At 43.0% G+C, this 15,490-nt stretch overlaps 1 protein-coding gene across 3 annotated transcripts in view; it reads right to left on the bottom strand.

Moving 5' to 3' along the window:
• COP1 (COP1 E3 ubiquitin ligase) overlaps positions 1–15,490 on the bottom strand; it is a 132,592-nt gene that overhangs the window by 32,152 nt on the left and 84,950 nt on the right. For all 3 annotated transcript variants that reach the window (XR_014228161.1, XM_082311800.1, XM_082311801.1), the window contains exons 16-18: positions 5,941–6,058; positions 1,911–2,035; positions 639–799 (exon numbers count right to left, since the gene is read on the bottom strand). Coding sequence is in view for 2 of the 3 variants with exons in the window: in XM_082311800.1 (XP_082167926.1) it covers positions 639–799; positions 1,911–2,035; positions 5,941–6,058 (404 nt within the window). In the remaining variant the exon portion in view is untranslated. The remainder of the gene's footprint in view (positions 1–638; positions 800–1,910; positions 2,036–5,940; positions 6,059–15,490) is intronic.

The raw sequence follows: 15,490 nt of genomic DNA, 5'->3' as shown, positions 1-15,490 counted from the left end.
GAGAGTTACTTGCTCAAGTTTTTTTTATCCAAGGTTTCAAGAGCACTCTGAATTTAGAAGAAGCATTTTGTTCTCCAGAGCAGCCTCGTGCCAAAAGGGCACTCACAAAAGCTGCGTCAGGTCTGCCTGCAGCATTAGTATACATACTACGTATATGAATTAAGTGTCACTGGAACAGTCATTGAGGTGACTGCAGCCTCGCTTGCCTCCTTTACATATCTACTCATCTAAACACAGGCTATATTTCAATGAGCAAGCCCATATAGACACAGTAACATTGAGGTAAGGCTCCAAAGCAAGTATCTGCAGGTGCCTTCATTAAAGCAACAAAAGAAACCTGCTAATGCACCCACAAAAAACATTAAGTGCCAGAATTACAATGCTGCTTTGGGGATTTCAGATGCCAAGTAGAGAAATTCAAACACCCAGGTGGAAGAGTTAAAAGCACAGCAGTCCCTTCTCCTCCAGCATCGCCCAGCATTTCAGTTACCCTGCAGATCTTCACGTTCTCATGCCAATCTGCAATACCCATAAACAGGAAAATATCAAGTGCAGTCAAACCCTCAGCAATGCTATTTCATGAGAAAGCAGGAGGCATTCCTTTTGCACCCGGCTGGGTGCCTGAGCAGAAAGCTTACCCCATCTGGTAGTGCCCTCCAGCATACAGCACTCACAAACTCATTTGTGTCATCTTCTTTCCGGTCCTTGTCCAGGACACTTTTGACTGTATCAAACTTGAATGTCAGCAGTGTCTTTGAGAGGCCCTTATAGTATAGGTAAAGGGAATTATTTTCGCTTCCTAGAAATAAAAAAATAAATATACAAGATTAGGTTCTGGCAGCAGGTACAGAAATAAGGCTTCTTACCTCTTTCATTGTTTAAGACAAGACCAGATATTTCCTCCTTGTAGTTATCATCACACTCATGGTGCCTTGGCAACTGGGAGTGTTCCACAGCAAACTTTTATGATGCTTAATAACAGAACCAGGTTTTATTACAAGACAACTGCAGTATGCAGCGCACTTGCAAAACATACAGGATCCCAGCCGTCCCCCGTAACTTCCTTAGGGCAGAGCATCTACACTCCCATGTGAAACACCGCTACACCCAGCCTGCTCAGCGTTACAGCTCTGAGGCAGGTAGCACTGTCACAGTTTTGCTTGCCGTAATCAAGTATGACAGTTTGGTCTGTGGAGGTTTAAGTAAGAGAGACTAGACAGTGTGTAGGCTTTATTTAGAAATCCATCCCAATTTCTGCCTTGTAAGCCGTACAGAGATCAGAGTATATACAAGCTAAGGTCCTCCCTTCAGTGCTGGCACAGCTGTCCTGCTCATCCCACAGCAATCAGCCTGTCACCGTTTTTCCTCCAAGACCTGTGGATTTACGGAGGTTCAACAGTCCAACTTAAGCAGTGAAAAGACAGAAACTGCCAAAGGGGTAACTGCTTCAAGATGATTTCGTCTTCTAGGGAGCTGTTCACAATGAGGGCATTAGTACTTTGCTGTGCAGAATGCCATACCAAGTGACAAGCACAGGACCACTCGTGTGGTCCAGGCTACTGCCCTTCCTTAGAAAGATGCATGAGGATGTGTCAGTTGATAAACTTGAAAGACATAAGTGATATATATCAACAGTGGCTACGTTAGCAGTTGACTTTTGGTGACAGCAAGTCTGAACTGTCATGTACGAAGAACTCATCAGAAGTGGGAGAAAACCAAGTACAGACCCCTGTAGGTCAGGGGTCCTTATGCCATTCCCTGGGAAGGGAAGGAGGGTGGAAGTTCAGAACAATCCTCTATTAAAAAGCCCATGCAGCTACATAGCACAACTGCTGGTGTGCTTTGCAAATCGAGAGGCACCAGCTCTGAGGAGTCCCACTAGCATTTGTCAGGATGGCTGCTCTACTCACCACAGGCAATGTAGTCTCCATTGGATGCGAGCCCTACAAAATTCTTCTCGTTGATGTGACCCTTGAAGGAGCGCAAGCAGTGAGGCTTCCCTACATTCCACAGCTTCAGCTGACTGTCTGTTGACCTGAAAACAATACCTAAAGTTACCCTGCTGCCATATGGCAGGTACTCCTTTGCAACCCTGCTCCTTAACACCCTACTTGCAATGTAAACATAGGAAGTCTTAGTGCACTCCAGGGGATTTATCCCACTTTCAATCATAAGCAACTCAGCTTGAGCTCAGAAAGGTATCACATTATTTTAGAAACCTGTCAAAACACATTGCATATTTGAATAAAAAACTTCCCCCAAGTATTATTCTTCCTTTCTCCTATCAATTACAGAGTCCACCACTGAACCGTACAGCCTTTGGGCCATCACTGCCTCCTCCAGATGCAGGACACACTGAATATTTTTTTTTTTTTTTTAAAAAAAAAAACTTCTACAGCATGGACAAAAATCTGTTCCCTTCTCTGTGCTGGCTACAACTCTCATTCATACCTTTACAGGAATTGGGTAGGAAGAAGCCTCCTCCCTCTCCAGCTGCCCTGAAAGCATATTCTCCTCCTCCTGCCCAATACCAAGCAGCAGCATACAAAAACCTATGGGGGCTCAGAGTTGCTATTAGCATTAAATTGATGTGGTTTTCTCACGTGTAATTGAGATTGCATGGATATAGATCTCAAACTTCCACTTTTTTCACCTTGGCAGCAAAGCTAAATATTACTATTAAAAATATAGAAACTCTGTTGGGATTAAATCAAAATTGATGTTCTCCATTGTTCCCCCAGATGCAAACATACCTGCCTTCAAAATATTTTTCTATTTACTGTGAGCAAACATTTTCCATTTGGCAAAAGAAAGGAGGTGGAGGTACTCTCCTCTGCCTGACAGAGCTCAACTGAAATAGGAAGATCCCAGGTTTCCAGGAGATACATGATTAATTTCTTCCCCCAAACCTGAGCAGACACAAGCCCCTCTCACTTACCAGGCATTATTCTCTAGCAATCACAAGGCTCTGATATCCTGGCACTCACTGACTTACAGCAATACACTCCACAGTATGTGAAGAAACACTGATGTGGTGGGACCAGAGCCCCGTAAAGCCACCCTTGAGGAAATGGGCAGTGCTGTTCCGATCTTAAATTTGAAAGAGACTGGGAGCAGGGCCTGTCAGCCTCCTGGGTGGGAGGGGAGGGAAGCAACGCTCCCCTCTTACAAGTCACATAACCCAACCTTGCTGGTTTCTGAATATTAAGAGCTGAAGGGAAAAAACCCCACCCAATATCCATCAAATATTACCAACGATACAAACAAATTAGCCCTGCACCAATGTCACATTTACCTAAAAATATAGCACAAAAGAGTACAGATGCACCTCGTGCTATACTGCAAAAACCTTATCTCAGCCCTCAATGACAGCTGGAATGACAAAGGAGCGATAAGGGAGCTGCAGCAAGATTTGTTAGTCATCTGTAATAATAGTATGAGGTCAGATCAGAACGAAGGTATGAACTTTATCTGTAATACTGTGACTTAAGCAGGAGTGCTTCCCTCATCCCAGCTCTTGAGCAATGGGGGCCCTAAACCAGAGCATTCAGCTTCTCTGCCTGATGCTTATTCCACGTCCATCCCTGCCCTACGCTGCTGCTCACTCTCCCTTCCCTTCTCTTGTCCTTACCATCACAGTAGCAGCATAGCTCATGGAAAGGGCAAAAAGGTATATACTACTGCTTGTTTGGCCCCCAAGTACAGGGAGGTACCTTCTGTGCTATTAGGGCAGCTGGATTTTTAAAATGCTGCTTTTAGAAGCTTCAGAGTTGCCTGGAAACTAAACTTTTCTGAAGGCAGGGTAAAGCAGCAAAAGACTAATCCCTGGTCTACAAGCTGTCAGATTCCTGTGACAGCTTCTGCTATTAGCTAACCCATCAAGAAGACCTCATATATATAGGCACTTAACCTCTGTATTTTCGTAGCATACTTTCTAGATCTCTTCATTAAAATAAAAACACTTAGTCTATCACTAATGGAATGCTTTTACTGTTAAATTCCCATCAAGCTCTAGCCACGTTTGCATTGCTTAGGATAGGCATGCCATAAAAGAAGAAAGTTATCTGCCACTGGACCGCAAGGAGAGGAAAAGGCTGCTGGTGATCCTGCTGGTATTACACTGCTCTTCTGGTTTCATAACCTCTCCAAAAAAATATCATGGATGCACTGCTCTGTTAAATTTGTCTCTCTGTAAATCAGCACTGCAATCAATGTGTTGTGCTAAATACCAGGCAGTTCTGAACACCCTTGAGGTCAAAACCTAACTCTACAAGGCAAAGTAAATCAATGCAATCTATAAAACAGCTTTAGCTAGAAATCTAGAGAATCTGAATATACATATAATTTTTTTTCTTAAAAGAAATCAGTGCATGATTTTTGGGAATCACTACTGCTGTCTCCTCTCCTCAGTTTACAAAAGACAGACATGAAAAATAATCTTCTCTCTCACATTTCTTTCTGTTCACGCAGAAAAAGATAGGTTAACCCTCCAGTTAGTTCTCTCACCCTGTTGTTGCCTGTCCAAGCCTGACAGGTCCATCGATATTCCTCCCAGGACTGTAGGATAAACTTTCTCAGATGGTTGGCTCAAGCAGGACAGGGCCATTCTGTCCTGAAACATCCCATGGATGATGCTCCACTTGATCATGGCTGTAAAACATTCCCAGCCTCCTCCTGCTTCTGTTAAACACTTTCTTTTTACCCAGATTTGGTTCAAACCATTAAATTTAATTTTCTCTGTGTTCTACGTATGAATTTGCACCCTTATAGAGTTATAACGTTAATGGAAATAAGAGAGGAGCTGATTAAATATAAACAGTACCAGAAGCCACCAGGGAATCTTCCATCACACAGTTCAGCTCAGAGTAACTCACTAGCAGCCTGAATACACCTTAAAACGCTCTGCTTTGGCTCCAGGCTTCTAAAGCAAACTGTGTGAAAACATGAGACAGAGCCAAGCTAGATAATCACTGGCTCAGTACAAGGCAGCAGGCATACTTTCTGGGACTAGATCTACCCCTGCGATCCATCCCTGCTGCCCTCGGGTGTTATACATGAGCGTGCTGAGATCAAAGATTCCCCTGCAGCCCCCCAAGGTTGCTTGCATTTTCCCCACTGGGTAAGAGGGGCTCAACTCTGGTTTATTGAAGAGGCTTATAGCCAGTCTTTCAAACCGTTCACTGTGTGATCTGACAGACATGCTCATTCCCACATGATTGAAAACTGAGGTAGCCACATCTGGCTTTGGGGCAGACACATCTGGCCATGTAACTGAATAGAAGCTGTAGAATATTATTCTTCAGGGCCTCCATAGCAGACCTTATGGTCTACCCTGGCTGAAAAGGTGCACATCCTTAGGACCACAAAACACAGCTTCTCCTTGTCTACTTTCTAATCCAAGTATAATCCTAAAAAGTGCCTTCACAGAGCAGATTAATAAATTACCAGAGAACAGATCAGTCAGTCCTATTCGAGTTGCTTTCAGGCTGTGGCAAAACCTCCTCTTCAGACAGAGCAGTACTATTTGATCACTTCTGTCATTCATCAGCTGTGTTTTACTGCAGATTACTATCCTCAGGGCTCTGCCAGCAGCCTTCTCTACAGCAGAGCTCTGGTCAGGAGCATCCTCAGCACATACAGCACTTTGTAAAAGGAGAGTCCACCTGCAGCTTCCCAAAGTCAGGGCTTGTGGTCAGGAGCTGCATCTAGTTGTCTTTGTATTCCTCATAAGCATTTCAGCTCCACAAGACAGAGCAGAGCCAAGTGACACCAGGAATGAATGTCTATTTTTATCTTGGAAAAAAGCAATGATCTGCTTCCCAAAAGCACAGCAGCTAGCGAGCGCGCTCACCCACGCAGGTGAACTTGCACCATGGCCCTGATGAGTGCCAGAAAGCAAGGGCTACAAAGTTTTTAGCCTACATGAAAGGCAGTACTTACGCAGAGACAATTTCTTCCCCGCTCACAAATTTTGCATAGGAGACTGCCTTGCGATGCCCTTTGAACACCATGATTGGCTGCTTAGTGTTGCGAAGATCGTAGTAGTGAACACAGTGATCTGCAGATAAGAAAGAAGAGGGGCAAAATTTAATCAGATAGGAAGTATGCACAGGACCTCTAATAGTCAGTTCACAAAAGTCCTGCCTGCAGCTCTTGCATCTCACTTAAAGCCTCGTCTAGGATAAACAGTCAGCACTATAGCATAGGAATGTTTAAGCAGGCTTCTTAAAACAGTCCCAAAATTCTGTCTGTAAAGGTCCAAGCAGCCTTTCAAAGAGTCAGCGAGGGGAAAAGGTGCATCTAGATGTGCGTGCACATACATGCGTCCTCCTGCAAACCCCATTTGGCCCATGTGCAAGCCAGCAGCTAACAGGACTCTCGCCTCTCCTGCCTACCTTCTTGGCTCCCTGCCCAGCCACTCTAATTGCCAGTTCTAATTCCCTGCACCCCCTTCCTCAATCTGTCCCCTCTTGGAAAACTGTTGAAGAACCCTAGGCTAAAAGCTCAGTCTGTTTGCTACTTAAATGGGATTGTGGAAAATAGATTAAATTTCTCATGTGTACCCTAAATGGGTAACCTTCATACTTTTGGTTTTTGCTTCTCTCCTTTGATTTTTATTACCAATCGAGACAATAAGCATTTCTGCTAATGAGAGAACAGCCTAAATTCCAGTTCTTCTTAAGATTTAATTCACAGATGTGCTGCAGTGCCACAACCACATAAAAGGGATCACCACAGAATTAATGATACATATTATTTTCTGTACAACTAAGTATCAATTCCCAAGAAAAACAGAAAAAATAAGAACAGACAACCCCATGAGACCCAAGCCCCAAACACCCCCAGCACTCTTTCCAGCTCAACAAGGTTAATAAGCTTCTCCCTTCCTGACTTCCAGCCTTTAATGTTGAACTTCATTTAATTATCTCTTGCTATTCTGGAAGTGCAGGGAGGGAAGGCCACACACATACACACGCACAAGGAAACTGAGCTGGACGCCTTTTTCACCAAGCAACTTGCAATACCCAGACATCATCTGAAAACTGCTCTGACCCTCCTCCCACTGAAATAACATCCCACCAATGGAAGTTTATCACAAAGATTACATGGAAATGAATTTAAATGCCAATAGCTATGGTTATTTTTGTATTTGCACAGCATTTCAAAGCAGGGCTCTCAGTCGTACAAACACCACCCAGCTGTCTCAAAATCCCATGTGGTTTGAAAGATAACTGGATTTACATCGATCAGGCTACAGCAGCTGCCGTCAGACTGCCAAGGGTAGCTTCTCCCCCATATGAACGGGCTAATTGGTGGCCATGGCAGGACAGGGGGCTGTGTCAGAAACACCTTCAGTGAAACGAGGCAAGCAGGCAAGTCGCCTTCCTTTCTAACTGCTTCCAGCATCTTGCTCTCTGCATAATATGATAGATTCAGACACTTCTCTAAGAGGTTTCTGGCTCTCTCCCTCCTTGCCGTGTAAAAGTAGGCACTCCAAGGAGCCACACCAAGTTGTCTCCACCACTTACACCAAACTGTTGAATTACCCAGTTTTGTTGAAACCCAGCACCTATTGTGCCCATTACTGCTAGCACTGAAATGCTGGGAAGTGCTGTACCCCCAAGCACTCTTTCAAATGCTCCTGTTTCTTCTACCTCTGAAATATTAACCCTCCGAACAGCCAACACTATTGACCAAAATCCCAGAGTGTTGCTACCATTTGGAAATTTTAATTAGCTTTATAACAAGATGATGTTGTGACAGGCTTATTCAATAAAGAGGTTAATTTTCAAAAGGACTTTGAATTAAGTGTTAACACTCTGTTAAACAAGATTTGGGCATCCTGGTCCCTTCCACCTCCCTGAAAGCCTGAGCCAAAAAATTCCACAGTTTCTCATCTGGCTGGTATACCTGCTGCAGGACTTATGAAACAGTTAACTAGCAATTATTATTTTAATGAGCAGAATGATTCTAGCAGGGCTTTCTATTAGAAGCCAGTTAGTGGATAAGCCTTTCAAGCCTGTTTTTGCTCACAGTTTCAACCTCCTCTCCAGCTGGCCTGTCTTTAGGATGCCTTTTGAGCACCAGATTTCATCCTTCAGAGGGTGGCACAGAAAGGGGTATCTGCGGATGGCTGCGTGTGAGCAGCTCGACCAATGCGGAGAGAAAAGAGCTAGAGCAGGAAAGACAAGCCCATTTGCAGAGCAGAGACACAAAGTTGCATTCACCTTCTAAACATCACAATAAACAGCTCGAAGCCTGCCGGCATCTGGCCCCAGCACCGCGTGTGCCTTGGCTTGGCAGGGCAATCAATCACTGTCTGCTCTGATCATGATGAGTCCGAGCGAATGGGCAAGGCCAGTGGGTTCTAAAATTAGCCACTTAATTATTAATTGATTATTTCAGCAGCTGAAGTGTTGGTGCCCAATTGAGGTTTTCTTAAATTCAGTTGAAGCAGCTATTTTTAAGTAGATATATGAAGACAAATGCTCACTGCATTCATTAAAATCAGAACAGGTGGTCATGTTTTACAATTAAAAAGATACTCTCTCTTGTAGGCCATATGGGCTTTCTGAAAACATGATAAAAATCCCATCTGCTGAGAAAGCAGAGAGCGCAAAAATGAAGCTAAATGGAAAAAATACAACTCCCAGGTACCCCAGCAGCAGCCTCGCCTGGTGGAGTTCGACGAGCTAAAACTGTCCACAACCAGCAGCATCCCAGGCACGCCAGCAGGTCCAAGGCAAGGTGCTCTGGAAAGCTCTGAAAACAAATTAATCCTAAGAGCCAGCTGAAGGTAAGGAAAATAGAGTGGGCACTGAGGGGAATCAAACACTTCCCAAACTCTGCAAGAGCCCATAAGCTCAGCCAGCACCACACCGCTGGCTCCTGTGCTTGGCATCCCGGGAAGACCATGGAGCACACTCCACCACTAACCAGCAACGCACAAGGGTATTTGTTTCTTGCTTTGCTCCTCAAACATGAGCATTAAAATAATCATTCAGCAATTTTTTTGCAGATCAACAGTTTCCACCCCGACCAGAAAACTCACTTAGAACAATTTCAACTTGGAAATGACATTTCCACAGTTAAAAGCCTCATGCCTAACCCTTTGGCAGCAACAGCTCACTGCTTTACTTCAGGCTTAATTGAAATATATACAAAATAATGGGAAAGAACATATATATATACCATAACAAATTAAACACTCTGAAGCAATTCTCATCTAGTTCAACGTCACTGCAGAAGCTGAGCACGACAGAATTCTGCTGCTGTGCCTTCTGAATTCAAATGTTTGCTGGCAGGCTGCATTTTCTTATATACTTTTTTTTTAAAGCCATGTCAGAAGGCAAAAAGGGCAGCTGAGCTCTGCCACTGCTGCTTAAAGGTCTCTGACCAGAAGCCTGAGTTTTTAAACAGTGCTTTTCCAGAATGCTCAAGAACTACTCACTTCCCTCAAGACACTGCTGCTTTCATCTTTGAGCCATCTAGTGACTAGCTGAACTAATCAAGAATTCAGACTTTTCCAAACTTCCGAAAGATCTCACCACCTCTTCAGTAAATATAATCTGTGTCAGCAAAGGATGGCATCCCTCGTTGCTCAGCAGCTCATAAATTCACAAGACTCCAGCCAGCAGGAGCAGGGTGAAAGGGAAGGATGGTTTTGTGATGTACAAGGTGAAGTGCTCAGCACCTTCTCAATCTTTGTCCTTGGACTCAGCTTGGTTGCAGGGGTAGGGACACAGTGAACAAACTGATGATGTGGTTACATGACCTTAGGAAATCAGGTTAAAAACTTCTTAAAAAAAAAAAAGAGAGCTGGGAATTGCTAGTGGAGCCAGCAATATCTTAGGTAATTTCAGAGCTGTTCAGAAAGATGGAATTGCTCTTGGATTTGTAGTCATTTAAACTAACAAAAAAAAAAGGGTAAAGTCTATTTTTGCCAGAAATTATTTTCCTGACACTTAGATTTGTTAATAAAATTCACAAAACAGCTGTTACTAGCAGGCTTAAGGCTCACATTGCCTCTTGCAAAGCTCTTAAAATGTACTGAGGAGCAGCAACTCCAAGAGTTTCAAAGAGAAAGAGTAGGCAAGGGTTAGGAAAGAGCATCACATAGCAGCAGTTTACATTTCACTGAGTACCAGTACATCCAGGGTAGCAACGCACAAAACCCAAAAAGCAGAGTGATTTAACTCTCCAGGTACCCAGCAATTTCTGGTAACATTCATATTCCAGGGCACGTGCTTCACACTCACCTTCACCACAAACATTAACCAGTCTACAGCACGAGCTAACTCGCAGACGCCCCCGAGGCTTTTTTCCCCCGACCACTTACTCAAAGGGATATCAAGGCAAGGACAGCAACAGAAAAATTTATCTGCAATGCAACAGTTTTATATTCAATGGATGTAATGACTAGAAAGCCCCAAGAGCTGCATACAAAGGTTCTGTGGCTCTCCTCTGGAAAACTGAATTGCTGGAGAATCAATGACCATTTTTCTTGTTTCAATCATTTAGAAATGCGTATTTCTCAACTGTTCAATATTTAGATTATTGATCCATTAAAAAAATAAGTCATTTACATTACTCAGATTTTTCAGTGCTTATAGTCTTGAGAATATAAGTGGTGCTCGCTGCTACATGTCAGATGAATGTTACAGCCAAGAAGATGCCCATATTCAGAACCAAAGTTGTACGGTAGGGAGCCAGATAATTAAGTGGTCTGTTAGAAGTCTTCTGTTAACAAAGCACATTTTGGACTTTTTTTTTTAAATAACAGATCTTCAATACCAAACTTAGGGGTCAAATTCATTTCATGTATTAATGCTTTGGATACAGCCTGCAGTCCTGCAGGCCTTGTGCTACAGATGTTTTACTGACACAGAAGCACAGGTTAGACTGTAACCTTTAACGTGTTTCTCTTGTGCTTCTTTGACCATGATGATCTGATTTGTTGCATCTAGTAACTCACGTCCTCAGTTGATGAGTCCCTCAGCTTCTTCTCTTTTCCTCCATATGAACTTCAAGCTTGGATCAAGGCTGCCTGTTTTCACCAGTGAAACTCTGTACATCAGCAGTAAGAATAAGAGACATTTATAGTCTGAGGGGTGTATTTAAATGACTTGTTCAACAAGATTTAAACTGAGTCAGAGCAAATTTTGTGCAAGATACCCCTGCTCACCTCCAATTAGGTTATCCTGAAGAAACCAAGAGAGCAACAAAATAAAAGGGCACAAAAAAGCCCACAAAATATCTTTAGTCAGAAAGAAAGATGAGGCATGATTTTGTGGAGTTTGATTCCATTTCTACTTTCACTGGTTAAAAAAAATAATTTCAGAGATCCTGGAGGAAGCCTCCATTGCTCAATACATATTGAAGGGGTTAGCTGAAATCCAATTATTTATAAACATCTACCTATAGAAATTGATCTTTCCATTCACTTTTCTCCTCTGTATACCAAGCATAAGCAAGATTACTCATCACACAGAGTGGCCACAATGAAGCTTTCAAAGCTACCTAGAATTGTATCTAGGCAACTTGTTTAGCAGGAAAATATAATCATATCCTTATGCCTTCAAGTGTCCAGAGCCCAGTAGTTCAAACCAAAGCTTGTGTTTCAAGTGTCTCTGGGTGAAAGGAAAGAGTACGCATTGTCATTCCCTTAAGTGGCATGCCATGAAGAAGAGGGCAAGCCACCTTAATGACTAAAAATGGAAACAGAATCAGGAGGCTCACATGCAACCTCAGTTTTCACCATTAAAAACTTTTCTTCTTCTGTTAGTGAGGAGAAGGAGGAAGGAGATAAAAAGGGACAACATCCTGATTTAAAAATAAACTCAAATCAACAGTACTGTACTACAGCGTACTGTATTGCAGTATGCTGAAGATGACTTAGCACGTTAGATGCCTCAGTCCTTACAGAAACCTGAACAAGGGCCAGGTAAACAAGTGCTGCTGTTTCTTAAAAACCTGAGAAGAGACAGACAGCTGCTATCAGGACCCAAACCTTGAAGACAAAATGCTTTAAAATAGATTTCCTTTAATTTGAGAAGAGACCTACAAAATCCTCAGCACTCTCTTGACCTCCAAGACATCTAACAAGCTGTATACTTACTTAGAGACTAACTAAAAAGCTACCAATAAGGAAGTGGAACCTCTCCAGTGGATCTTCTACGTACCTCCACACCAGGAAACAGAGCCTCGTCACAAAGGCAGCAATATCGCCAAAGGCTGGTCAAAAGACAACTCAGGATTTAATTATGAGGAAGCCCAAACTGAAACTTAATCCTACACAGAGTGTGGTTTTTTTGAAATTCATTTTTCCTCAAGGGCCCTGAAAGGTATAGAATAACATAGGTTGGAAGGGACCTCTGGAATCCAGCCAGTCCAACTTCCTGCTCAAAGAAGGGACAATTGCAAAGTTGGATTCAACTTCCAAGTTAAATAATTGTATTCAGGGGTCCTACTCAGCCAAGCTCTGAGCATTTCCAAAGATGGAGATTCTGTAAACTCTTTCCTCATCTTAGCTACCTTGAAAAGTACTCTTATGTCAAAGGACTAGGGAGAAATTTTTTTTCTTAATCCAAATTTGCTTAAGCTATTTGCTAGTGACATAAAGGAAAGGCATTAGCCCACCTCTCAGCATTACAGCATTAATGTTTAGGCTGTGTGTTGCTGCAGAAGTTTCTGGCTTCTCAGATCTTTCAGGTTTTGTCTACCTACTCCCACATGACGGGGTGGTATGAGGCACTGCCATACAACCTTAATTCTCTTTTTTTTTTTTTTCCTTACTAGTAAAAAAGAAAACTGAGAACTGCTGAACTTGAACTGTTGCCAAGCCTGTACTACCAAACAACAGCACTTAGAGATCTTCATGTGACTGAGGTGGCTTTGTTCAAAAAATTTAGGGTGGAGATTTAATCTCCCCTATGTCAGAGGGGCAGACTGGAGTTTGAACATCCATATACGGGTCTTCCTCTGGAGAGGAGACTGGGGACATAGGAGAGTTGAACACTCCATCTTTGGGAATAATTCAACTCAATAAGACATGTGAACCTTAATGCAGGGACCCAGGGCAGAAGAAAGTGCATGGAGAAAAAAAAGGGTCTTTATTATCGCAATAGAAATGCAGAGTGGCATTTGGGCATTCGAGAAAGAATGGTGAGGAAGCCTTCCAGCCAATGAAACACTATAAAAATATTTCACTTGACAGAGTAATACCAGGATGGGATATGATCAGCACAGGCTTTGGCCTATCTGTCGTGATTTAACCCCAGCCAGCAACTAAGCACCACGCAGCCGCTCGCTCACTCCCCACCAGTGGGATGGGGGAGAGAATCGGAAGGGTAAGAGGAAACTTGTGGGTTGAGATAAGAACAGTTTAATAATTGAAGTAAAATAAATTAGAACAGTTAAATAGGCAAAGCAAAAACCGTGCATGCAAACAAAACTGAACAAGGAATTCATTCACTACTTCCCATTGTCAGGCAGGCGTTCAGCCATCTCCAGGACAGCAGGGCTCCATCACGCGTAACGGTTACTCGGGAAGACAAACGCCATCGCGCCCAATGTCCCCCCCTTCCTCCTTCTTCCCCCAGCTTATATATACTGAGCATGACGTCATATGGTATGGAATAGCCCTTGGGCCAGTCTGGGCCAGCACTCCCCCTGGCTGTGCCCCCTCCCAGCTTCTTGTGCCCCCGGCAGAGCAGGGGAAGCTGAAAAGTCCGTGACCAGTGTGAGCGCCACTTAGCACCTATTTAGAGACAGCTTAGCACTGCTTAGCAAGAACCAAAGCATCAGTGTATCATCGACATTGTTCTCATCCTAAACCCAAAACACAGCCCCATACCGGCTACCAAGAAGAAAATTAACTCTATCCCAGCTGAAACCAGGACACTATCACAAGCCATTTCAGGGAGAGAAGACAGTGTGATAGTTTCCACTACATAAAGGAAATAGATGCTCTGGGAAAAGAGAAAAGGCGACAACGCATTATGGACAGGAAACAAAGACTTGAATTCAAGCAAACAAAGCCCTGCACTAAAAATTAACACAAGAATTTTCTGAAGAAGAAATTAGATAATATCGACAGCAGTGAGTTGACATCAGTGCCCTCTTTACAAACCATTTCCCTTACTGTAAGGAAGGAGATTAAAAATGGGTTTGATACAGCCTGAAGCAAAGAACCTTTGACAGACAAAACTATCCAGAGCATTTTGCTGAAGAATGCAGTGTGCTGTTTTCCACTTGCAGCAAGACAAATCACGAGGAAGAGAGAGCAGAAATAAATCCATTTCACCCCAACATCTCCCTGTAGAACACTGCAGCACAGGCAAAGCTAACTGGTATTTTTTTATTTTTCCTGTATATACCTTCCCTTCAGAAAAAAAATCCAATAAACCAAGAAAGTTTTATCCCAACAGCCATTGTTACAAGCACATTAAAATGTCTGCTGGATATGGCTTTGTATTCACAATTTTCTGTTCCAGCAGAAATTCTAAGTACTTTGTTTCTATAACTAAGACAAAATTATCCATTTGATGCATTTGCTTTTTCTCCTCTCTTTACCTGGAGTTCCCTTTGCAGTGAAGGAACAGTTTTTCTCTGAATAACCATTTTCTGTTGCCCCGGGGGAAACTCAGCAATCTCTTCTAGAAGCAATGCTCTGGTCCCCAGCAGCAAGCTGGAACAATGCCCTTATTTTGTATTTCATGTGTGTGCCTGAGATGATTTGGGATGCAGTACTTCATTCATGTTTGCTATCGGAGTTCTGTCTAGACAAGTGGTCTCAAACACCATTGTACCAGACTCCGAGGGAGCTCCTGCACACCCCGTCTTCACAGGTGTCAAACATTCAATGGCCACCTAAAGAGGGGCTAAACTTTGGAAGAGCATTCAATAGATATTTTCCTTGCCGGTCAAAGCCTCTCCCATGTGCTCTTCCCTTACAGCATGCTCTGAAGACTATACAAGATTAAGCAAGGTCTGTATGATTTATTTTGCTGGTGGCAAAACCTTAAAAAAAATACCTTTTAAGTGAGGAAGGCACAGAGCCTGTGATGTTAGCAAGGAGATGAAAGGAAGTTTCTAAAGCAGAGGAAGGCATATAGGTATTTGGGGATGACAACTCAATCTCATTTTCCTACACTGCAATACAGATGATGGGCAACAGCCTCCAAAAATCATATTTAGGGAATCCAATCCAAATCCAGCCTCCAAAAAATCATATTTAGGGAGTCCAACACAAATCCAGCCCAGGTTTTCATTTAAATGACGGAAGAGCACAGCTTTGAGAAGAAGGAAAATGCCTCACAGTGTTCTGTTTAGCAGACTGGATGACAAAGGAAGTAACACAAGAAAGGTCCACTCCATGAAAACTGAATTAAGGAGAGCTGAGGTTAGACTAAACACGTCTAATAGCCTCAGCCTAATCTCTGGCAAAACCAACAGTACAATAAGCACCTTCTACCTTTCCTTCTACCAA

Source organism: Platalea leucorodia (assembly GCF_965183815.1).
Source record: "Platalea leucorodia genome assembly, chromosome: 5".
In the NCBI taxonomy this organism is placed as follows: Eukaryota; Metazoa; Chordata; class Aves; order Pelecaniformes; family Threskiornithidae; genus Platalea; species Platalea leucorodia.
The sequence above is the reverse complement of the archived record's forward strand: the minus strand, read 5'-3'. Positions and strand labels throughout refer to the sequence as shown.